We start from the raw sequence: 25,108 nt of genomic DNA on the forward strand, positions 1-25,108 counted from the left end.
CCGGTCTGTCCAGATTCCCGCGGGACCGACCTGCCGGCATCTCCCCGGAGCGCCGGGTTAGGCGACACCTCGGTGGCGGAGCCGCCCGTCTGCCTCGCGCGCCCTCCCTGCCGGAGTCTCTTGGACTGCGCTCGAGCCTTCCTCCTCGGGCGCCCCCAGCCCCGCCGGCGCGGCCCGGCTCGGCCCCCCGAGCGCTCCGGGCTATGGCCGGAGCCCGCCCGCCGCCGGGGCTTCTGCCGCTGCTCGCTCCGCTGCTGCTGCTGCTGGCCGCCGGCTGCCGGGCGCTGGAAGGTGAGCGGCGTCGGGGTCCCGCGCGCTCCCGGGGAGCCCGGCTGTGCGGGGCCGCGGGCTGAGCGCACGTCCGGGAGGCTCGGGGCTCGAGCCGGCTCCGCAGCCCTCTGTGGGGGACCTGCTGGCGGCTGGGCTCGGCGCCGGCTCCCGGAGGCTGCAGGTCGGCCGCGGGTTTTTTCGTGGGAGTTGCCTACACTCGCAGCAGAGAAACGAGACCCTCGGGGGTCGCACCTCTGGAAGGCGAGGAGATGTGGGCGACGCGGCGTCAGGGCGGTGTGTGCGGCACCGGGCGCTTGGGTGGGGTGAAGCGGAACTCCGCGGGTCTGGGGGTTTGCAGCGGTTGGAGTTAACTGTGAGCGTGATTGTGTGCACCCCGCTTTGTCAGGGGACGGCTGCGGGGGCGGAGAGGCGAGGGGCCTGTCATTGTTTAGGGCTCCTCAAGCGCCAGCAGCGCATGAGGTGTTGTGTTCTGTTGTGAACCTTCTCGGACCCACCCCCACCCCCGCTCCTAGCAGGACCCTCGGACGGCTTGGGTTTCCATTGAACCCCACAAACGCGGGTTTGCCCCGTAGCACCTGAGCCGAGCGATTACTAGTCATCGGCAGCGGGAGGAGGTTAGCCTTGTGTGCTGGCTCTGAGAGCTGCTACGACTGCTTGCTGGAAAGAAATCGAACTTGGATAAACAGCCTGTGGAGTGTAGCTGGCCCAGACAAGAGAGCTCACTCCTACCCCGCTTGACACAACCCCACGGGAAACACGGGCACAGGTCACTAACAGGCACACACGGTGCCCTGGTGTTACAAAAACTGCGAGCCCATTAAGTAAACGGTGAAAACCTTCCCTGATGGGAAGGGAGGGCCGCACAGAATCTGAGGGAAATTTGGAATGTAGGCAGTACTTAATGTTTGGTGTCTTGGACAGATCTGGAAGCCTTTTTAGTTGATGAACAAAAACATGAGCCCCGTGCAATGAGGTTCCTTCCTTAAATTCACAATGTAGACTTAAGGGTTGGGAGGAAAGAAAAAAAAAAAAAAAAACAGTCTCTAAAACAGGTCAAAGAGGTTTCTGGCCTTTGGGATTTTCTCCAGTGGGGAAAATACCTCTTATTTTGGTGCCCACTGTGCTGACAGATTTATTCATATGGGCGGACACATGCAAATTTAGAAAGATACATGGAGGTTGCACCCACACTTAACACACGCTCACCCACATGCATGTGATAGGATCTCAGGCGTGAGAACCCAGTGTGAGGCTTTGTTGTTGATTGTCTTAAGGGTGTGAGCCAGGCAGCCTATTGAGTTCCCAGGTCTGTGACCGTCCCAGGTCAGGAGAGACAACATTGGCACATGAACCCCGGGACTCACACTTGACGGTGCTGTGTGTCACCCGCATGTATCAGCAGGCCCTGTGGCCCCTTTTGTGGGGTGTGGTAGGTAGGTGTAGTGCAGAGAGCGGGGTGGTTTGGGGGACATGAGCAAAAGGCTACCGGAGGGGTCTCTTCCCTTCCTCTCTTTCATCCCTCGCAATCCTCAGACCCACTGAAGCAGGCCCTAGCTGGTCTCCAGGTTGTCTGGGCCAAGGAGCTGACGGTGACAGAAAGGTCCTTGTGATCAGCTGTGAATGGGCGTCAGAACTAGTGCCAGACTGAGGGAGGCTAGGCCAGTGAGGGTGTCTCTGCAGAGTAGCGGGGCCTACAAGTGTGGCTTTCATCGTTTGTTCGTTGGTTCGCTTTGCAACACTTCAGACCTTATGTGAGAGAGAAGAAAATAGGCACCGGTGCCGGGCAGAGCCAATCCTTACACCTACCCGCTTTCCACTCCTCTGCTCTGACATGGAAAAGGTACCAAGCAGATTGAAACGTTACTGTGTGTAAAGGGCTTAGCACAGTTGCTGCTACACAACCCCGAGCTGCCGTTATTACCATTATTACCCTAGGGGCTGCTCTTTGGGGACCAGTGAGAAGTGCCTTTATCCTGCTGGAGGGGCGGAAAGGAAGGAATGATGGATGAAAAGGCTGACTGGAAAGTTGGGGCATATCTCCCTGCAGCTCCGAGGAGGAAAAAGGGGGAGCAAGCAGGGTCCTGCCTAAATATCAGCTGTCTTCTGGGAGCATGCGATGGGTGGACTTCAGGCCTTGGAGGCTGTATCCGAAGAGCAGAGCTCAGGGATTCCTTAGGTTTGGTGGTCTGTCACCAGCTCCCATACTTTTCAAGCCGTTTGCCCTGGGTTATGGCTCTCTGCAACAGTGTCATTGTCGGTAGACTCCAAGACCCTGAGCTGTGGGGGCTGGCCCTAGCGTACGCATGGGCTCCCCCACACACACACCTGGTTCCTGTTCATTCTCTGCACACTTGGAGCTTACCAAGATCCCAGGATGTCATCTCCGTTTTCCACTTGGGAGGAGTTGGGATGTTATCAGTCCTTCCCAGCTGAAAAATTACCACTCCCGCCTTGCTCTTTGACTAACACACACACACACACACACTCACACATACATACACATATGAGAGAGAGAGAGAGAGAGAGAGAGAACACGTAGGGGGAGGGAGAGGAAGAAAGCGTGGGACCACCTCATCACTGACTTTCTTCCTTTAAGGTCTTTTCCCCAGTTCTCCCCAGCCCAGCTCGTTCTAAACAGTCCGTGGAAAAGAGGTGTTCAGTGGGGTGGAAAAGCTAAGGATGGGACCCAGGATGAGGAAGGCTGTGTGAGCCACAGGTCCTACGCATTTAAGAAAGGATAGGTATGTCCCAGCTGGGAGAGAACCTTTCTGTGAAGAGAGAAGTTCCCAGCCTGTTGGTGGGGTGGGGACTTCCCGCTTTGCTCTGCCAATTAAGTCCTCACTGCAGGGTGCCTGGCCCCAGGGAGGGGGGGTAAGCAGCAAACCTCTATCCTCTGAGGTAGTTGTGACCCTGAGAATGTGGGAACTGCCAGGGGACAGCCCTGGATTGTCAGGGATTGCTTTACTACTTCTTTTCACTCATCTCTGGTATTCCCCCCAACCCCCCACCCGACCTGTCCTTGTTTGTCACGGCCAGAGTTCACAGCGGCAGGCATCTGGGAGAAACAATTTGTCTGTCTCTCACTGCCCTCCTCTCAGCCAGAGCCGCTGCCACTTTGGCCCAAGCAGCTTGAGAGCTAAAGCCTAGGTTGTTGTGGGCAAGGCCTCCGCCACTAGCCTTCCACTAATTAAACAGCAGAAGAGGCTGAATCACCAGGCCTGCATAGTTTGAAAATTGTAGACCTGCCTGTTGTGCTGAGTCAAACTGGTTTGTCGGGCTTGGGGGGGGGGTACTGGGTACCTGATGGGGTGGGAGTGGCCCCTTGGCCCAAGGGCTATCCTAAGGCCAAGTCTCTCCCATGGCCTTCTGCCTCAACTCCTGGTCGGGCCACTAGGGCCGGCATCCTGGGGAGGGAAGGAGGCCTCATGCCAGGGCCAGCTGTCCATAGTCCAGGCTGGCTGGCAGGGACAGCCCAGGGTGGGAACACGGAGGCTTTGGGGCTCCCTGCCTCGTGCTTCTCCCCTCAGGTTTATTTAATTACAAATCCCCATGATCTGAGGGGAACAATGAAAAACAAAATGTGTTCACTGTTCAGAGATGCTGCCCTCCCCACCATCCCTGATGTGGGGACCAAGGGACTGTGGCTAAGGAGGGGAAAGTGGCCCTGGAAAAGCTGGGCAGCTCAAAACAAAGCAAAAACTGAAACAACTGTTTAAAACCCGCACTGCAACTGCCTGCGTGTGCGAGCACACACCTCTCGGACCCTAGGGCAGAATTCCCTCAGACCCTTTTCCTCTCAGGCCTTCTCAGCTGGTACATACGTGAACACAAGCTGACACATGACTGGAATAAGAAACTGGGAACGTGATCCCCTGCTTGGGTGCAAGATTGGGACTCGCTGGGGGTGAGGGCAGCAGGGGTAGTTTTCTCCCACCTGTCAAGACTTCAGGGCACACTCCTTTCTGCCCAGACCCCGTCCCCTGTGCCTGGCCTCACGCACCACCCCCCAGCTTCCCTATGCTTGAAATATGACCTTTCCTACCACCTCAGAATCCTTGGCCTGCGTTTATGCCAAAGTCTCCTTGGTTCTGTCTCATTGCTTGTTTGATGTTTCCTGGGTCTCGGTGGTGCTTCTGCTCTAGGGTATAATTCTGGGTGCCTTGGAACCCAGGTTCTGTGGGGTCTGGCAACTCAATAAGGTTGAGTAGGCCCGGCCCTTCACCAGGGCAGGCAGCAAATGCTGTCAGTTTGTGCTCTCACACTAGTGTGGTGAAGTGAGGCCTTCCGAGGCAGGCCAGGGTGTCTACAATGTCCCCGCCATCCCAGCTCTCCGACTTTAAATGCGCCAGCTCCTGAGCCAAACTGCTGAATGGTAGGTACTTCCCTCCTTGAGGCTTAGTCCTCCACACACTGCCGGTTTGCTGCCAGGGAAGTGGCTTGCTGCTTAGGCCTGGGCTATACCTGAGGAGGCCGCACCCAGCCACACCCAGAATCATCTCAATGCCCCTGCCCTACCCCCAGCCTTGTGACCTGACTGACAGCTCCTGCTTTATTGAGGACAACAGGAAGCAGAGCCGGGGTTGTCTTGCCTCTGTGAGAGGCAGTGTGAGAGTTAGCACCTTCCTCAAACTTTTCCTTCACTCTACTACAGATACCCCAAAAGGGAAGCATGCCGGCAGTGTGTGTCTGCTGGGTGTAGAACCTCCAAGTTGTTACATTAACTTTAGTGATTGATGCTTTTTCCCTGAGACAGGGTTTCTCTCAGTGTAACCCTGACTGTCCTGGAACTCCCTCTGTAGATTTTTGCCGGCCTCAAACTCTTAGGGATTGTCCTGCCTCTGCCTCCCAAGCGCTGGGATGAGGACAAATGCCACCACCGCCTGGCTGATGATTGGTTCTTGTATCTCGTTTCCATGCTCCTTCATGGGACTGTGAAAGAGCACAGTTACAGATCAGCTCGGGGAAGCCAGTGCTTGCGTTTGTACTCTGCAAGCAGCCCGGCTTGCCTTGCACGGTGCAGTTGGGCATGTGAGGAGGATGCACTGTTGGATTGGGCGTGCCTGCCCTCAGAAAGGCTGAGAGTGGGTCTGCCTCGGGGCAAGCTGGGTCTGTGTGTGAGAAAGATTCGCGCTACGCAAATGTCTAAGGAGACCAATCTGTCTGTGCCATATGCATCCGTGTGTCTGAAAAAAATACGGACTAGCAGTATGGGGGGGGGGGGCATGTGCGTGTTTGCGGGTGGCTGTCTGTATTTGTCCACCATATGTGTTGACTTGCCCTTCTTTGCTCCCAGTGGTGGGAAACAAGCTCAGGCCGCTGAGAACTGGGTCCTCTCTGTGCAGCTGTTGTGTTTGTCCGCAGGTGAGATCCTCACAGTCGGTGCCACCGCTACTTGCCGTGGCTGTGGCCCTGTGGAAAGCTGAAAGGGTGTTGTGTCAAAACCCCAGTTCCAGGTCACCAGCCTGTGATAGCTTCCCGGTGACTTTAGGGGGTGGCCGTCCTTTCTTACCTCCCTCCACAACCACCTGGTTGGGGTGTTGGTGTGCAAGCAGCAGCTAGGATATTTGGAGGTTTCTCAATTTGCTCTTTTGTTCTTTCATAGCAGAGAAAAGGTCTCGCTCCTGGTACCATGGGCAGATGGGTGCTAGAATCCTCAATCAGTCCCTCTGAGGCCAGGACACTGATACTCAGCCTGCCCTAGACCTCCCTCCCGAGCTTGGGGCAGACTGCAAAGAGCAGGCCCCTCCTCTCCCAAGAGAAGTGGGGAAACCAGAGCGGCCCACCTCCTCCCCACCCCGGTGACCGGAGCCCGAGCCCTTCCTCAGGCACACAGGCCTGGAAACCCAAGTCCTCTCCTCATTAATGGGAAAAATGTGCCGAGATTGAGCGATGGCCAAAGGCTGATCCCCTCCCTCCCTCTCCAGAAATTAAACAGAAATGAAGAGCCTCCCTCTCTCCCTCCTCCTGCGCCCGCCTCCAGCCCTCCCCTCTCTCCTCCCTCTCCCCTCCTCTCGGAGCCAGCGCGGGGCTTGTTTTAAACTGTGGAGGAATCTGGCTGGAGCGGGGGAGGGGGCTGAATATTTGGGTTTAAACAGTTCCAGATGGGTTTGGCACAGGCTGAGCAGAAGGAAGTGAGGGAGAGGGAGGAGGGAGGCAGCGCGCGGGAGCAGCGGGAGCCCTTGCCTGCTCCGGCGGGCGGGCAGCGGCGGGCGGCGGCGGGCAGACAAGCAGGCGGACTGGCCGGCTGGTTGGCTGGGGGAAGGGGTGCGCTTGGCTCAGCCCGGTGCGGCTGCTCTCAGGGACAGGAGTATTCCAGGCTGCCGGCTGGGGAAGAGGCCACTTGGCAATCTCCTTCTCTGTCGATGTCTCTTTGGGCCTCCTTGTCTCTTCATCTTACTGTCTGTTGTAGTACGCTGCCCAGCATCCCGGCTGTCTGGTCCCAGCCTGCCAGAGTCCCTTCAGCTTGGCCCATCTTCTGGTCCAGCTAAGCTTGCGCTCTCTCTCTCTCTGTCGCTGTCTCTGTCTCTCTGCCTTCCTATCGCTGGGTCCCTGCTTCTGACCATCTCTGATTCTCTGACGGACCACCTGCCAACTATGTGTCTGTTGGTCCGTCTGCCGTCTGCCGGAGGAGGCTGGGACAGCTTGCCATGCAGCCAGCCCGGTAAAGGACCACCAGCAGCTGTAGTTCGAGAGCCTGGCTCCCTACAGTGCCTGCCCCTGGTGCCACCCATCTGGGCCCAGCCATCACTGCCCTGTCTACCCACTGTGTTCTCTGATGGCTTCTGCAGCAACATGTGGAGTTCAATCTTCCCAGCAAGAATGTGACAGTCTCTAGAAGTTCTGGGGCATCCCTGCCCCTCCAAGCCCAGAGTTGAGGCTGCCTTGACTCCCAGGCTACAGGGAAGAAGTTGGGGAGGAGGGGTCTCTTCTCTTCCTGGTGTCTGATCTTGAAGCTCAGAACCAGATTCTAGGGATACAAGTTCATGTCTAGAATATTAAAGTGCCACTCCCATGACTGAACAAGTGGAACTGACAAAGAACCAGAGCTCAGAGCAGAGAGGGGCTGGCCCTGACACACGGAGGAAGGCGGCTCACCTGGCCTGGAGACCCAAGAAAGGCTTCCTGGAGGGAGAATGTTTGGCTGGGACACACAGCCACACAGCCGTTTTCTAAGCTTGTTGTTGTTGAGATAGAGTCTCACGGTATACCCCAGAATAAGCTGAAACCCCACCCCCTCCCAGCCCCAACCTCTCAGGTGCTAGGATTACAGGCATGGGCCTGCTCACAGGGTCCTCTTGTCTCTTTAAAGGGGTTTGTTACTGAATCAGCTGGGCCTAAACTTGAGCTACCTTCAGCCCCTTGCTCCATAATAGTTTCTTCACCAGAAAACACCAAGTCTGTGCAGGCATCAGGCTTCTGTAGAGAGCTGTGAGCAGTGCCTCCTCTAAGGTTTTCCTGAAGCTTTGAACTAAGTTCTGGGCATCAGTGGTCCATTTGCCTCAGAGCCCCCACAGATGGCTGAGTGGGAGGCTGGGAGCAGGCCCTGGCCTGCCACCGCTCTTCCCTTCCCCAGGGCAGTGTGTGAGGCTGGGCTTTTGTGCTGGGAATGGAGTCAGGGGAGGCCCACGCTGCAGGGTCTGAAGCCCACAGCCCTTTGTTCCAGGATAAAGGCCCTGCTGGCCCCTTTGTGTGGAGATTAGCAGAGCCTGAGGTGTGTGAACCAGCCTTTGCTCCAGCCTCATTAACCCAGGCCTGGGGTCAGAGGCAGACAGCCACCCCTAGCCAGCCAGACTGACACCTCTGGGGGTGACTTCAGGGTCTCTTCTGGGGAAAAGGAAGGCAGTCTTTGGAGACTTGAGAGGTTGTGCAGGATGGGGACTGCTTTCTTAAGTCCCTGTCTTTCCTGGGTGACTTCTTCCTCATTCGGAGGTTAACCCCTGACCTTCTTTTTTCCCCCTTGTTTCCCTCAGAGACCCTCATGGACACAAAATGGGTGACATCTGAGCTGGCGTGGACATCTCATCCAGAAAGTGGGGTAAGAATTCCCCCTCGCCTCTACTGGATATTGGTTGCTCTTATGTCTTCTTCCGAGGCCCAGACAGGGGCTGCCTTTGTCCTCACCACCTGTGGCGAGCTCATTGTCTCCCATTTGTGCTCTTCTTAGCCTTAGTGTGTGAGTGTTTGTGTTTCTCATTCTGCTGTCTGCTGTTCCATCTTTCTGCTATCACCCTCACCTAGCAGTCCTTCCAGGTCTGTCCAGACCACTCCTCCTCCCACCCTGGGGGCCCCTGGAAAGAGTGCTGACTCAGGATCCAGCCGTATGGTGGCTGGTGCATGCCTTTAATTGTAGCACTTGGGAGGCAGAGGCAGACAGAGGCCTGTGAGTTCTAAGACAGCCTGGTCTATGTAGTTCCAGGACAGTCAGGGCTGCATAGTGAGATCCTGTCTTTTAAAAATAAATAAATAAATGGTAAAAAAAAAAAAAAAAAAAAAAAAAAAAGAACCGGAAAGCCTGGTGCCCTGATCTCTAACACGCTGTTCATTTTTGAGCAGGGCAATTGACTTTTCTGGACCTCTGTTTCTTGGCTATTAAATTCCTAGCATTCTGACATCTCTCAGATGTTGGAATTAACTTCCCCAGGTGTCCTTCATGGCTGGGCTCAGCTGAGCCTTGGAGTCCTGGGATATGATGACACTACAGGCTCTGCAGTCATCAGGCCAACTGTGATATAGGCTGGTCTGTCTCATCTATAAGCCTTGGATTTCTTGTGGAATTCTTGTGATGATGAAACGTGTTGGTAGTGTTGACAGCCAGCATTCACGAAATGCATTCTCTCAGTCAGGCAAGATTAGCCAAGTTCCGCTGTTGAGTTCCCCACAACTTCATCTAATTCCAGTCAGCCCCGCTGTGCAGGTGAGGAAACTGAGGCCTGGAGATAACACACAGGACTACCCAACATTGGGCTTCCCAAGGGCTCAGCCCTGTTCCAGGTGCCTCCTTCACTTAGTTCTGAGTTCTAATTATCTCTTGGTGTCAGACCAAGAAACTGAGGCACTGAGAGATTAAATGTAGGACACCCAGAAAGCTGAGCCCATGTACGCATGCGCAGCCCCTCACCACAGACGCGCCTCTGCGTCGTCAATGCAGCAGTCCCAGACACTAGGTAAATGGCTCATTCTCTTTTTTCATTTGGTCCACACCCAGTGGGAAGAAGTGAGCGGCTACGATGAAGCCATGAACCCTATCCGCACGTATCAGGTGTGTAACGTGCGTGAGTCCAGCCAGAACAACTGGCTCCGCACGGGCTTCATCTGGCGGCGGGAAGTGCAGCGCGTCTACGTGGAGCTCAAGTTCACCGTGCGAGACTGCAACAGCATCCCCAACATCCCCGGCTCCTGCAAGGAGACCTTCAACCTTTTCTACTACGAGGCTGACAGCGATGTGGCTTCGGCTTCCTCGCCGTTCTGGATGGAAAACCCCTACGTGAAAGTGGACACCATCGCACCGGATGAGAGCTTCTCACGGCTCGATGCCGGGCGCGTCAACACCAAGGTGCGCAGCTTCGGGCCGCTCTCCAAAGCCGGCTTCTACTTGGCCTTCCAGGACCAGGGGGCCTGCATGTCGCTCATCTCCGTGCGTGCCTTCTACAAGAAGTGTGCGCCCACCACCGCAGGCTTCGCACTCTTCCCTGAGACCCTCACGGGGGCCGAACCCACCTCGCTGGTCATTGCCCCCGGCACCTGCATCCCGAATGCTGTGGAGGTCTCAGTCCCTCTCAAGCTCTACTGCAATGGCGACGGCGAGTGGATGGTGCCGGTTGGCGCCTGCACCTGCGCTACCGGCCATGAGCCGGCTGCCAAGGAGACCCAGTGCCGTGGTAAGCAGGGCCTGAGGAAGGAGGGGAGGGAAGCCTGACCATAGCCAGGCTTCCTGTCTGACTCGGGGTGATCTCAGGCGTGGATTGGAGGGCAAGGAGAGGGAGGAGCAGCTGTTGTGAAATCGAGAATGACCAACAAAAAGGGACACGGTGGGGGGGGGGGGGAAGAGAAGAGGAAAATGAAGTTGAAGGATGTGCTCAGAGGTGGAGCACTTGCCTGGCACGCACAGGCTGTCTCTGCAGTCACCAGCACCAGAGAAGGAGGGGGGGTGGGGAGAGGAGAGTGAGAGAGATAAGAGGCTTTAAATCAAGAGACCTCGTGGATGCCTGACAAGTTAGCACTGCCAACCTGGGCAGGTTCGAGGCTGGCAGGGATGCCCTCTTCCTCTTGGTCCTGTCCCGGAGGTATACTTCACCTTGGATGTTCTAGAGGGGCTTTCAGAGCTGAGGGGGTGATGCTGTGGGCATCTCTTTGCCTTTGAGAGTCAGCGGTAGTTACAGGCCATAGTCCCTCTGGTCCTGGCTCCTCATTTGCTACTTCTGTGAGCTTGTGCAAGTTACTGGACCATGCTACCCGTGGCTTCTTGGTACAAAACTGGGCAGTAGTAGGGATGTTTCCTAAGACTGTGATGGGCATAAGTAAGGGAAGCCCTGCCCTAGGACGTCATGTCACCATCTGGTGGAAGTCAATGGTCCCAGCAGTGTGGAGACACATGGAGTCCTCATTCGCCAGACTTGCTGAGTCTCATAAGACCTGGTGATGCGCCGGCTTCCAGCTCGCCATAAAATCTTCTTGATGAGATGGTCTCATTTAAGCCTCACCACTATCCTGCAGAGTGATCTCCAGTTTTCTCTCTATTTTGCAGACAAGAATATTGGGTCTTCTGCACTGCAGGCCTCCCAGCTATGGGCTGTGGGAGCTGGCATGAAATCCCCACCCAGGGCTGAAGTAGGGCAAGGTGTGAGGGTCTCGTCTCTTCTCTCTGTCCATTTCTCCATGTGACTGTGTCCATACTTCCCAGAATGGGAAATGGCTCTTATCCTAGCCTGCTGTGTGAGCAGTCTGGCCCATCAACCCGGCCCTCCTTGTGAGGCCCCAGTATTGGGTGGCCTCAGTGGCCCCTCTCAGCTTCTCTTTAGGAACCTGCTGGAAACTTCCTCTTCCCAAGTGTAGAAAGCCGGTGGGGGTGATGAGCCTGACAGCCTGAAGAAGGGCTAACACTCTGCAGGTCCCTGGCAGGAAGTGCAGGCTGGTTCCCATAGCAACCAGGCTGGCCTGGCCTCTGCCCCCTCCCCCACCGGTTCAAAGAGCTAGGATGGAATATCACCTTCATGAGGGGAGATTAAACCCTGAAGAAGGGCACAGCCCCAGCTACAGGCATGGAAAAGCTTGGTGACCCTCTCCAGAGGTCACCCCATGGATAACTGACAAGTCACTGACCGTCCAGGACAGTCTCCAGTTATGCCCATTATCCTATTAATCCTCTGGTCCCCTTTCACTCCTTAAGTAATTCTGATTTTGAATAATAAATATTATGGCCACCGTACACATGAAGAATATGCAGAGCTGGTACCACAGGGACTGAGTGTGGCTGGCAGAAGAGATGAGAACAGTGTTCAGGCCCTGGGCTCTGGGCTCACTTCAAGACAGGTCCCCTGGGAGGCTTTGAGGCCTTTGAACTCCAGGTGACCCTAGCCTTCATGCTGCTTTCTTACAACCCCTTCTGTTGTAGATGATGATTAATATTTACTGTTGATGTATCTTTAGTAATGCTGCTGTTAGTCCTAAACAGCTGTGTACCCAAATCACCACACAGAGACTGGGATTTATTTAATTAACCTAGAGCACAATGCTGGGCAATTGTTATTCCATCCTAAGCCTCCAAACCTTCATAGTTTCCTAACATTTAGATTTTACCCATTATACTTGCTTTTAGTGAAATCTTAGGTCTGGTTCATTCTCCACATCGTTCCAAGATCTCTCTTCCAGCTCTGCTCTCCCAGCTTTCTCCTCCGCCCTTCTCTCCTCCGCTGCCTCTCATCTTCCTGTCCTCTGGCTCCTCCTTCTCTTCCGGCTTCCTTTCCCTTGCTCAACCTTGTGGCTAGTTGCTTTATTTTGCCATGTTTACACAAAGTTGAGACAGGTGATGCTTAAAATAAGCATCACAATGCAATGTCGGGATTGAAACCTTAAAGTGGGGGAGAGAAATCAGCATTTGAATGAACAAGGGTAAAGTGTATACATTCCAAACTGAACATTATACCAACACCCTCCCTCCTTTTTCACTCCTGTCCAGCCCTCATTCCTGTCCTGCTTCTGCGTGGATGGGGCAGAGGTTTGCTGGTCACCCTCTGCAGAGGAGGCTTTAACCTAGCTGTGGCAGTATCCTTGAGGCTCCTCAAGAATTAATTACTCTCTCAGAGCATTAGGGAAGGCTGGGGCATCGAGAGTCCAAGGTGCTGAGACTCAGTGGTGGGCTCTTCTCGTCCCCTCCTCTTCCTCTTCTCCGCCCTGCTTCAGCAAGCCCAGACTGTCCAGGTGATGAGCTGATGTCTCCCGAGGCACACCGGGGCAGGGGAGGGGAGGGTAAGAGTAGAGAAGAATCTGCTGACATGGAATTCCTGTGGGGCAAAAGGGCCCTTTGCAGCTGGAGTTGGGCAATACCAGCATTGCCCGCATGGCCTGGGAGATAGATAGATAGATGGGGCTAAGACATAGGCTGGGAAGCCCGGCTTCTTTCAGAGGAGGGAGATAAGTATATGGCATCCTCTTTTTCTCTTGCAGCCTGTCCCCCTGGGAGCTTCAAAGCCAAGCAAGGAGAGGGGCCCTGCCTGCCCTGTCCCCCCAATAGCCGTACCACCTCTCCAGCTGCCAGCATCTGCACCTGCCATAATAACTTCTACCGTGCGGACTCAGACCCAGCAGACAGCGCCTGCACCAGTGCGTGAGCTCCTCTGCTCTCCTTCCGGGGCTAGCCTAGGGAGTCAGTGAGATAAGCCCTTCTTCTAGATGAGGAAACTGGAGTTCAGAGGGGCGAATTAGATGATATGCTCAAGGTGTCACTGAGGAGGCGATCGCCCTTGAACTAGAACCCAGCTCAGCTGGCTTGCGCCATCTACCTGCATTTTAACAAGGTTCCACTAGCTGTCAGCGACATCCGGACACTAGCTAGGACTCGCCAGCTCGTTGCTCCTCTCGGCCAGCCCACTGCACTCTCGGCCCAGCTCTAGCCAAAACCTTAGGGTGTGCTGCCCTGCTCTCTTCCTGTTCTTGACGCTGGCACGCCAGGGCATGGTGCCAGGTGCAGGAGATAGGAGAGAAAGTGAGAGGTTGTCACTAAGGAGCTTAGCACCAAATTGCAGAAACAGATAATGACCATGAAACATGCTAAGTGCTGGGCCTGGGAATGACGTGACGGGATGTACGGAGGATGGGAGAGGACAATCCAAGCAGGCTTCTAGGAGGAGTTAACATTGCCTTGAGTCTTGAAGGGTGAACAGGAACCTTGTCTCCCTGATGAGGAGGTATAGGAACATTACTCGGCCTATTCAAGCATTGGTGGGATAAGTGTGCGAGGCAGTGCGGCCAGAAGGGCGGTCCAACTCATTTCTCCTCCTGTGTCCCCAAAGCGGTGCCATCTCCACCCCGGGGTGTGATCTCCAATGTGAATGAGACCTCACTAATCCTCGAGTGGAGTGAACCCCGGGACCTCGGTGGACGGGATGACCTCCTTTATAACGTCATCTGCAAGAAGTGCCGTGGGAGCTCTGGGGTTGGCGGCCCCCCAACCTGCTCACGCTGTGATGACAACGTGGAGTTCGTGCCTCGGCAGCTGGGCCTGACAGAGCGCCGAGTCCACATTAGCCACCTGCTGGCCCACACACGCTACACCTTTGAGGTGCAGGCGGTCAACGGGGTCTCGGGCAAAAGTCCTTTGCCACCCCGCTACGCAGCTGTGAACATCACCACCAACCAGGCCGGTGAGAAGGGGACAAATGAGGGGGACCGGGTCACCTTGCCCCGGAGGCTGAGGCTGAGTTGCCCTCCGGGGTCCTGTGGGAAATGACCTTTAGGAAGGATGCCTGGGCCCAGCAGTCCTGAGTGGGCCTTTTCTCTTCTCCAGCCCCGTCTGAAGTACCTACACTCCACTTGCACAGCAGCTCAGGGAGCAGCCTGACCCTGTCCTGGGCACCCCCAGAGCGGCCTAATGGAGTCATCTTGGACTATGAGATGAAGTACTTTGAAAAGGTCAGAATCTCCAGGGGCAGGCAGGAGGAGGCTCGGGGCTACACGGAGACAACACTGCACCCAGATAGCATTAAGGGCCTTTGGGATCAGAATCTCAGCACAGGGCAAGCGGCACTACGGATGGGGGTCAGTTGGCTCTGAGACACACCTGAAGATGCCTCCATTGTCATGGCATTGCAGAGTAAAGGCATCGCCTCCACCGTAACCAGCCAGAAGAACTCCGTCCAGCTGGACGGGCTGCAGCCAGATGCCCGCTATGTAGTTCAGGTCCGGGCTCGCACGGTAGCAGGGTACGGACAGTATAGCCGCCCGGCCGAGTTTGAGACCACGAGTGAAAGAGGTATGCCCCTCTCCCACCGCGTGCCAAATTCCTGCCCCAGCTCTTCTTTCTCATCCTTCACTCGGCGCCCATCCTTTATCTCCAGGCTCAGGTGCCCAGCAGCTCCAAGAGCAGCTTCCCCTTATTGTGGGTTCCACTGTGGCCGGGTTTGTCTTCATGGTGGTCGTCGTGGTCATCGCTCTTGTCTGCCTCAGGTACTGGCAGGCCATGGCTGCCCCACAGGCTGAATTCGCACTCCCCCTGACCGCCCCAGAGCTTTCCTGCTGCACTCATAAACTGTCACCTCCCTTCACAGCCGCAGCCATCCCAGGCCCAGGCTTTCCTTGTCGGGAAGGCCTACTCCAGTCCACCCTGTCTCCTGTGCTGTTTCCTTACTCCCAAGGACTTCCGCCCCTCCCCAGAAACCCAGCAGTCGCTATGACCACCAGCCGTGGGTTCCCACTCCCACACCCCGGCCTTGTCTCTGGGCTCCAGGGTCCCCTGAACGGAAGGCACTATCACACTTTGCCTTAGGCCTCCTCTGCTCTGCCCCTGCAGGAAGCAGCGCCATGGCCCTGATGCAGAGTACACGGAGAAGCTGCAGCAGTACAGTGAGTGTCCCCCTGTCCCCAGTGTCCAGCTCCTGTGGGCTTAGAGATGATTCTCCCCTCCAACTTCATCTCTCTAACTGGCTGCCCCATTTCCTAATCCCTCCCTTATCCCAGGTCCCCTGAGCTCTCCCTTGCTTGCTAGCCCTGGAGTCTAAGATGTAATAATCCCTGTCCCAAAGACAGTAAGTCCTGTGTGAACAAAATACCACACACAGAGGAAACAGTTAGCTGTTAACTCCCTCGGCAAAGGACACTAAGAACTCAAAAAGGAAGGCTTCACAGAGGAGGTGGGAGCATGAACGGGGTTTGAGGTAGGGGAACGTTCCTGGCTCAAGGAGCCTCGGGAAGGAAGTGTAGGGTGTGGAGGGCCCGGCTGTGTGCCCAGCTGTGGGGGTAGTGAGAAGATCGGTTTGACAGCTGTGAGAATGCCAGGCTGAGGAGTGTGGCCAGCCCTTTGGAGGGTCCTAAACAGCAGGCAGGGTTTGGACTTGACTCTCCCGCAGGTAATTGGGAAGGCTCTCAGGTGAGGGGGAAGACAGTGGGCGTATTGTTTCCAGGAAGACACAGGGCAACTCGGTGGGAAAAGTGCAGAGGCAGAGGCCCAGCTAGGAGGCTGTTGCAATTGTGTTGAAGGCCTGGACAAGGCTGGGCAGTTGGAAGGAGTGAGGGGAGGGATGAACTGGAAAGAAGTTTGGACATGATGAGAGACTTGAGGGAGAAAGACGAGAAGAGGAATCCTGAGCGTCTAGCCCATGTGGTTCCTCGGCATTCTCGTGGGGGAGGGGCAGGATGCCAGGGCACGGCACAGAGGATGGGCCAGGCTCAGCAGAGAGGCGGTCAAGAGTGCACCCAACAGGACTGGTCCCTGATAGGAGCCTCCTGCCTATGGCTTGAAATCCATCCTCTTGTGTCTCTCTCTTTCCTCTGCAGTTGCTCCTGGGATGAAAGTTTACATTGACCCCTTTACCTATGAGGATCCCAATGAGGCTGTCCGAGAGTTCGCCAAGGAGATCGACGTGTCCTGTGTCAAGATTGAGGAGGTGATTGGAGCTGGTGAGTAGCCTGGGAGCGCAGTGGTGTCCTGCGAGGCCAGAGACGGGTGGGCTGCTGGGAAGATGCCAGGATTACCGGGTGACCTGTGCCTGTGCTCTACAGGGGAGTTTGGGGAAGTGTGCCGGGGTCGGCTGAAACTGCCTGGCCGCCGGGAGGTGTTCGTGGCCATCAAGACGCTGAAGGTGGGGTACACTGAGCGTCAGCGGCGGGACTTCCTGAGTGAGGCTTCCATCATGGGTCAGTTTGACCATCCCAATATAATCCGCCTAGAGGGTGTGGTCACCAAAAGTCGTCCCGTTATGATCCTCACTGAGTTCATGGAGAACTGTGCCCTGGACTCCTTCCTACGGGTAAGAGCCCACCCCGTTCCTCTTCTTTCTCCAGAGAGCCAGGTCAGGCTGGTTACCTACACCGTTAAGTCAGAGGCCCTAATCAAAGTCCCCCCATATTCAGAGGTAGCATGGTATAGGGAAAGAGCTGGACTTGCAAGTGCCAACTCTGCTTAAGTTGCCTGCGTGGTCTCAATCCAGCAAGATGCTGACCTTTCCTAGTCTCAGCTACTTCAGTTATAAAACGGGGCTGGTAATAATGACTAGATTCTTGCAGGGACCACTGGGATGACGTATACGAGATGCGTGACACATCTCGTTAGTAGGGCAACTAACAACTGTCTGTTCAGCACATTCTGGACACAAACCGCAAAGCATGGTCTCAGGGGGCTTGGAGAGGGCAGGCAGGCAAGCCACGGGCCTGTGGGGAGGCCGCAGACCGCCTCTGAGCCCACCTCTTGCCTCCAGCTCAACGACGGGCAGTTCACGGTCATCCAGCTCGTGGGCATGTTGCGGGGCATCGCTGCCGGCATGAAGTACTTGTCTGAGATGAACTACGTGCACCGTGACCTTGCTGCCCGCAACATCCTGGTCAACAGCAACTTGGTCTGCAAAGTCTCTGACTTCGGCCTCTCCCGCTTCCTGGAGGATGACCCCTCAGACCCCACCTACACCAGCTCCCTGGTACGGGAAGCAACTGGGAGAACCTGAGGGAGGAGAGGCCTGGCCAAGGGGGGGGGGCGCTCAGGGCTGGGGGTCAGCCTTAGCCACAAGGCAAAAGGCATATCTCCTCACCACCAGGGCGGGAAGATCCCTATCCGATGGACCGCCCCAGAGGCCATAGCCTATCGGAAGTTCACCTCTGCCAGTGATGTCTGGAGCTATGGAATCGTCATGTGGGAGGTCATGAGCTATGGAGAGCGCCCCTACTGGGACATGAGCAACCAGGATGTGAGTGGGGTGAGGGAGAGGGGTTGGTTGGTGGGAGTTGGCAGGAAGTGGAGTGGAGCTCATTTCCGATTCCCTACCACTCTCCAGGTGATCAATGCTGTGGAGCAAGACTATCGGTTGCCACCCCCCATGGACTGCCCCACTGCGCTGCACCAGCTCATGCTGGACTGCTGGGTGCGGGACCGGAACCTCAGGCCCAAGTTCTCCCAAATCGTCAACACACTAGACAAGCTGATCCGCAATGCTGCCAGCCTCAAGGTCACCGCCAGTGCCCCGTCTGGGTCAGTGTCCCGGCTCCCTCAGGCTGGCTCCCCTAACCCTATTACCTACCTCCCTGGATGCACCAGGTCATTCTTCTCTCTTCCCCCACCCACAGCATGTCCCAGCCCCTCCTGGACCGCACAGTTCCAGATTATACAACCTTCACGACAGTGGGTGACTGGCTAGATGCAATCAAGATGGGGAGGTATAAGGAGAGCTTCGTCAGCGCCGGCTTCGCATCCTTTGACCTGGTGGCCCAGATGACGGCAGAGTAAGTGTACCCTGCCCCAGGGAGGAGCTCTGGCTGCGCCCGGGGTAGCATCGGAGAGAAGGGAAGGGACTGAGTGCGGTTTGGGGTTTTTCTTCCCCCTCTAGAGATCTGCTAAGGATCGGGGTCACTTTGGCTGGCCACCAGAAGAAGATTCTCAGCAGTATCCAGGACATGAGGCTGCAGATGAATCAGACACTGCCGGTGCAGGTCTGACCCCAGGAGACTGCACAAGGATCCTAACCAGCCAGCTGGACTTTTGGGTGCCTGGCCTTTGGCTGCGGCCCAGAAGATGAAAGTTTGGGGGAGGACCCTCGCTGTGACTTCTTTAGGCCTGTGCTCCCTCCCAGGAAGTGTGCCCCAAACCTCTTCATATTGAAGATGGATAGAAGAAGGGGTGATGACCCCTCCCCCAGATGCCTAGGGGACCCAGGCCTTCCTGCTCTCCAGTGGGCAATCTTCACAACTCGGATTTGCCTGTGCTTCGGTAGTGGAGGTCCTGGTAGGGTCGGGTGGGGGTAAGCCTGGGTTCTTCGGGCCCCAGCCCTGGCAGGGGTCTGCCCCCACCAGGTAAGCAGAGAGTACTCCCTCCCCCAGGAAGTGGAGGAGAGGACTCTGGGAATGGGGAAACATGGCTCCCCATCCTGAAGCCGGCTGGCACCTCCAGTTTGCACAGGGACTTGCTGGGGGCTGAGGGCCCTGCCCTACCCCTGCCCTTGGTGCTGTCATAAAAGGGCAGGCAGGAGCAGGCTGAGGAACAACCCTTGCCTCCCAGAGACTGACTCATAGAGCCAGAGACGTGTGTGTGTGTGTGTGTGTGTGTGTGTGTGTGTGTGAGAGAGAGAGAGAGAGAGAGAGAGAGAGAGAAAGGGGGTTATGTATGTGTGTGTTGTGCACATACTTGCTTGCACAGAGAGCATGAATGTGTACAAGCTTGGCCCTGTGCCCTGCAGTGGGGCCAGCTGGGCAGACAGCGAAATAAAGGCAATAAGACGATGCTCTTGCCCCTCCTCATTCCTCCACCCAAAGTGGGATTCCTTGATTCCCTCATGTTAATAATCCCTGGCTTCTAGACCTTCTCAGCTTCTCAGAGTCAGTGGGAAACTACACTGAGGCCTATGCAGGCCTAATTTCACTTTTATAATTCAGCCCCATTGCTTTGAGTGTCTACCACTGGTAATCTCAGAAATGGCGAGCAAGCCATCCCAGAGTTCCTTGCCTCTGTGGCTTGGGGACAGGCTCTGGAGTCTGCATGGTGTTCCATAGAGTCCCTGTGGGAAAGCCAGGGGTTAGTCAGTCCCGAAGGGTCCTCTGGTCAAGCATAAGAGGAGTCACTGACAGACAGTATGGCTCCTCTTCACTAAGCAGTTCGTGTGTCCAGTCTTGGGGCGGAGAGCTACATTTTCATACACATCTTATTTCAGCTCAGTACCCCAGCCAGGAGAGGAAGAGTGACTTGACCACAGCCCCCAGCCAGCACTAGAGGCAGAGGCTGGACTTCCTGCCTACCAACAGCCTGTGCCTTGGAAAGACTTGAGAGATATATAACACAAGGAGGAAAGAGTTTAAAAAAAAAAAAAAAGAGCCCCGGAGTCAAAGGAAAGCTTGTGGGGTGTTGTGACTTGAGAATGAGTAGGGGACAGGGTTTCTGGGTAATGAATGAGCTTGGGTAAGTAAGTGTATGTGCCCTGGGTCTCTTTCCCCACATGGTACCAGGAGGGTGAAAGTCCGGGGGCGGAGGGGCAGCATCTGCAGGAAGAGAGGTGCAGGTCCCTTTGGACCTGCAAACAGAATGGGTAGAGGACAGCAGATCTGACCCTCCGCAGTAACTGTCGGTGCTGCCTACAACAGGCGAATCCTAACTCGGAGTATCCCTCACTGGGAGGGCCCTGGTAGGCCTAAAGCGTGGGTTCAGGTGGAGCATGGCGACCTCCGGGCAGGGCAGGACCTCCTAGGAGAAGGCCTAGGAGTCAGCTGACTCCTCTAGGCAGGTGATCTGGCGATTGGAAAGTTGCTGGCTCCTCGTGGGTCCCTTCAACAGCCGCTGGCTGAAAGGCTCTCAAGACTTCCTCTCTGTGCCATGGAGCCTCAGCAGCCTTGGGCACCAGGGAGGGGGATGGGCAGGAGCTCCTCAGTCATGCACCTAAGCTGTCAGTGGTGTGAGGTGAGGCCACAGGAGACAGGATGGGCCTCAGTGGCGTCTGTACACTTGGTCCACTTCTTCCTACTCTTTCTATTCTGAGGGAGAGGGGGGACCTCTGGATCCGTGAGGGTTCTGTGGCTTGTGTCTCCTGGGGGAATTTTTCCTTTGTTCCCCCCCACACACACACACACAATGCTGACTTGGGGTGAGGGAGGCGCTCCACCCACAGAGGGAGGCCAGGATCTTCAGGGCCAACTTGAGCTTAAGCCCAGGGGTACGCTAGTGCCCCCGTGGCTGTGTCCAGCCCGGTGCAGCCTGCGTCTCTCTCCACACCAGTGTGCAGATGTCTTCCCCAGAACCCACCCTGTCTCTTTCCGCTCTCAGAGGAATCTCAGCCAGGGCACATAACCGTACTCAAGCCCATTCCATCACCCGCACACCACTCGCATTACCTATTCTCATGCCCACAGTCTGTCTGCCCGGGCCCCCTTCCTAGCCTATGCACCTCCAGGCTTTCCCAGGACTCAGAAGTGATGAGGGGGAGGGACCCGCGAGGCCTGCTGCATTCCTGCCAGCTGATACAGCCAACTGGTGTTTTGTCCAGAGGCCTAGGGTGCATTCAGGCCCTAGAACCTCGGAACAAGGTTGCAAGGGGAAGCAGAGCCTTGGCAGAGGAAAAGAGAGCGCCCCAGGAGGGGTCTAGCTTCCCTGCAGGCAGATAAGGAGTGGGGGTGTGCGGCAGTTTTCAGTCTGTCTAGTCTCTGTTAATTACACACTCAGGGGCAGAAGATTAGCTCTCCGCAGTCAATGATTTAAAAGGAAAGCCAGTGGGGGAAGGGGAGGGGCAGGCCCTCTCCCACCGAGGCCAGGTGCTGGGTAAGAACTGGAAGAGCTAGGGTGGTGCAGTAGGCAGTGCAGCCCACGCAGAGCGCAGGCAGGTGCGGGGAGCAGAGGACGGCGCTCTTCCTCTGCTGGTCGACACTGGTGCCATCATCTGTGAGAAGTTACGTGAATCATTTCTATCCCGTGACACCGTCACAAGCGTCTACATCTGGGACGGCGGAATGTGCTAAGAAACGTTAGCTCTTTCTCGTTATTCTTTATTAATGTGAAACTTGGAGGAAAAAAAATGTACGAGCTGGCAGAAAAATAGTGGCTAGTGCTTGGTGCAAACACAGCAAGGCGCTGGCGTTATGACAGCCTCAGTCTAGGGAAGGAAAAGGTGAGGAAGCTAAAGGAGGGAAGAAAAGGGGTACTGAACCTGCTCCTACGGGATTAGCCGAGCCCCAGCCGCTGGTTGGGCTGCTACTGGGACCTGGGTAGTTTAAACTCACTGAGAGTTAAGAAGCTGACTAAGGGCAAGTTGCTGAGGGAGGAACTGTGGGGACTCACTCTGTCAAGCATTTGCTGGATGTCTGTTGCGCTGGGACATGCACTAAAGACACTGAGAATCGAGAGAAACCAAATGCTTCCAGGAACCTGGAGAAGGGGACAGGAACTTGATTCCAACAACCACGGAAAGGGCTTTGTGTAATTACAAGTCCAGAAATGCCGAAGAAGCAACGTTGAGTTTTGTGGGAGCCACCGGCAAGCCTGGGGGCTCTAACCAGTTATGGGATGCCCAGCAGAGGGAGCTGGGGCCCCCATTACCATCAGGGTGCTTCTGAGTGTCTGACCTTCCTGTGTCTGACCTTGAGCATTCTCCATTCACTCCCTCCTTCATTTATTCAGCACACACCTGCCACAGGGGTGGGGGTGTGGCTTCCTCTACAAACCAGTTCTAGTTCCAGTGAGGGAGCTAAGAACTGGGGCCACCCACTTCTGTCAGCCTAGAGTGTCAGTCTCTGGCGTTTGAACCAGCAATTTCACAGTCTTCCTTGGGCTTGACACTTGGCAAGGAACATTTGTCTATGACTGTTTCTGAGCTACTCTGTCTATTCTGTATGTGGAAGAGCTCACAAAGCCCAAATCCCAGTCCAGGTCAAACTGTCCACAATTCTGAAAGGGAGCCCAGGGAACACGGAAATGCTGCACCTGGTGGCCCTTAGAGTGATGCCTGCGTCCAGGAGTGGGCTCCAGTCGCCCAAGGGCTGTCTCCCTGTTTGTCTTTTGGATAGGGCAAAGGAGGAGCCGGGCAGCCAGGTGTGGGTAGTACTTGCCAGGAGCACAGGCCAGGAGTGAAGCAGGTACTGGCCTGAGGCACTTGCTCAGAGTGGGAAGGCTGGGAGCTCTCTCCCTCTGCTTCTCTTCCATGCCCTTCTCTCTTGTTTCTCATTAGTCATTTCCACCTCATGGAGAAGGAATGAAAACAGACTCAGGTTCTGGCTAGAGGTGCGCTGTGACATCAGTCTGCAAGGACCCGCCTACCTGGGACAGAGGGGAGACCGGCAGAAGGCAGCTCTTCCCCCAGACCTTTTTCCTGCTGTGGAAACTGAACTTGGGGCAGATGGGAAGCATAGAGCACGTGTGGAAACCAGAGCTGGCTTTCCCCAGACTCCATTGGCCCCTACACACTACTTTTCCCGCCACAGCTCCCAGGCGAGGCCACAGTTATCCACACATCCCTTCCACTGACTTCCGAGGGCCCCTCCATTGTTGACATCGTCCCAAAGTGTTTACCATTTCACCCCAGCTGGGCTTCTGAGACTTGGTACCTGATAGATTGATTTGGGCTCCCGGCCCCACGGCTTTCACACCTGCATGCTGGCTGTTCATCTCCAACGCTGGCTTCCTCCAGAACTGCCGCTCTGATAACCTGGGCTTCTATCCGTTGTCTCCTCAGGAACTCCAGCTCCACACAAAATCTTGCCACATTTGTCTTCCTGTAGCCCAGACAGATCTCTTCCTCAGTTTCTCTTTTTGCTCTGCTCTAAGAGGGTGCCTCACTTTACCAGCTCTCTCACACACTGGTCTAAACCACCAAGACCTGCCAGAGCTCTTCCGATTATATAATGAATGATCTTACCCCACCAACGGGCTCAGCAAAGCCACTAGACCTCCACGCCAGCCTCAAGGTCTCCACTGTATCAGCCTTTTCTTTATCTGTTCTGTGGCCCAGGCCCAGAGAACCTCGGCTCAAACACAGCTCCCCTCATTCCTGGTTTCCTCAACAGCACCTGCCCCTCCTCTGCGGCCTACAGCCCCTGCTATTTGTGGGAACCTCAGATGGAGATAACCGGGTATTTCTAAAGGCTCTGATAACACAGTCCCCGAGGGACTGATTCCCTAGTACTGTTTCAGGTCACGCAGGCTTTGCCCTAAGGAGGGATGGGGAGTTATATCACTCAGTTTTCCTGCCTCCACAGCAGTCAGACTGATTCCACACACTTCCAAGCCCCACAAGACAGGCTGAGACAGGTTTTCATTGTCTCACTGATCAGCCAGGTGGTGGTGATGCATGCCTTTATTCCAATACTCAGGAACAGAAGCCAGTGGATCTCTGTGAGTTCGAGGCCAGCCTGGTCTACAGAGTTCCAGGACAGCCAGGCTACACAGGGAAACCCTGGCTCAAAAACAAGCATGCTAACTAACTAACTAACTAACTAACTAACTAACTAACTAACTAACTAACTAACTAACTAAAAAGGCTTCCCTAATTCCAGCAGTTCAAGTGCTGAGTGTTTCCTGATCACGCTTGCTTCTTGCCTTGGAGCATGGCTGATGTTCCCATGTGCATGGTGAATTACAGATTTCCCCCTTTTTCTATTAGAAGTTGGACTTAAGAGGCATTTTTTATTGCTTGCTCTCTCTCTCTCACTCTCTCTCTCTCTCTCTCTCTCTCTTGTTTATCTAGTTTACACACCAACACAGAGGTTCTCCTTTACACAGCAAGCTCCTCCTTGGCCACAGAAACATTTCTTCCTTCCTTTTTTTTTCTTTCTTTTTTTTCTCTGTCCCTCTTTCATTCTTTTTTTCCTCTTTTTTTGAGGCAGGGTTTCTCTCTGCAGCCATGGCTGTCCTAAAAATTGCTCTGCAGACTGACCTCAAACTCAGAAATCTGCCTGCCTGTACCTCCCAGTGCTGGGAATAAAGATACGTGACTCCATTTCATTCAGTTTATTTATTTATCTATCTATGTATTTATTTATTTATTATTTTTCTAGGCAGTGTTTCTCTGTGTATTAAGCCCTGGATATCCAGGCCTCACTTTGTAGACCAGGCTGGCCTCGAACTCACAGAGATCTGCCTGCCTTAGCCTTCCTAATGCTGGGATTAAAGGTGTGTGCCACCACGTCCAGCTCAGACACATTTTCTAACTACGCACAACAGCGACCAGGCAACCTCTGCTGCTGTTTGCTAACCTTCTCCACCCTTATGCACTAAACTTAAAGCATGCGGTGTTTCCTCTTATCCTATAACCGTCTTCAGGGCATTCCCACTGATCAAGCAGGCATGCCACCCCACACCACACAGATAGAGACTGCCACCGTGGGACTCTTCCCACAGACACTCTTAACCCTGATGACTGAGCCTTAGTTCCATGTGTCCTAGCACAAAGGTGCATTAGCACACACCACACAGGAAAGAATAACTCTCTTATTCCTCGCTGATGCCACCTTTTCAGGCTGCTCAGCCTCAGATGCATGTCTCGCTACACATAGCCAGACCACTCACACACTCCTCCTTCCTCTCTGGTTCTGTCACGTTCCCATTCGGGGGCCAATTAGGTTGTGCAACAAAACTTTTCCTAAGGAGAAGAAACCCATTACTCATCCCAGATAGAGAACCCACGACAGATGAAAGAACGTATACCGC

At 55.1% G+C, this 25,108-nt stretch overlaps 1 protein-coding gene across 1 annotated transcript; it reads left to right on the top strand.

Moving 5' to 3' along the window:
* The first annotated feature begins 203 nt into the window (after positions 1-203).
* On the top strand, positions 204-19,200 carry Ephb3 (EPH receptor B3). Its single transcript, XM_055625115.1, has 16 exons — positions 204-291; positions 8,262-8,326; positions 9,497-10,169; positions 12,955-13,110; positions 13,800-14,150; positions 14,294-14,418; positions 14,599-14,758; positions 14,844-14,952; positions 15,296-15,348; positions 16,279-16,401; positions 16,504-16,751; positions 17,199-17,414; positions 17,532-17,681; positions 17,769-17,962; positions 18,058-18,213; positions 18,318-19,200. The coding sequence occupies exons 1-16, from the start codon at positions 204-206 to the stop codon at positions 18,424-18,426; spliced, it is 2,976 nt and encodes a 991-aa protein (XP_055481090.1). The 3' UTR covers positions 18,427-19,200.
* The last annotated feature ends 5,908 nt before the right edge of the window (positions 19,201-25,108 follow it).

The sequence above is a fragment of the Psammomys obesus genome, unplaced genomic scaffold (assembly GCF_907164565.1).
Source record: "Psammomys obesus unplaced genomic scaffold, mPsaObe1.curated_primary_1811, whole genome shotgun sequence".
Taxonomy (NCBI): Eukaryota; Metazoa; Chordata; class Mammalia; order Rodentia; family Muridae; genus Psammomys; species Psammomys obesus.

What these genes read in the sequence shown, in the direction of transcription:
- Ephb3 (XM_055625115.1), top strand. Translation starts at nt 204, where the DNA reads ATGGCCGGAGCCCGCCCGCCGCCGGGGCTTCTGCCGCTGCTCGCTCCG. An exon ending in CATCTCATCCAGAAAGTGGG is followed by an intron (nt 8,327 to 9,496) that starts GTAAGAATTCCC and finishes GTCCACACCCAG; the next exon opens with TGGGAAGAAGTGAGCGGCTA. An exon ending in ATCGCTCTTGTCTGCCTCAG is followed by an intron (nt 14,953 to 15,295) that starts GTACTGGCAGGC and finishes CTGCCCCTGCAG; the next exon opens with GAAGCAGCGCCATGGCCCTG.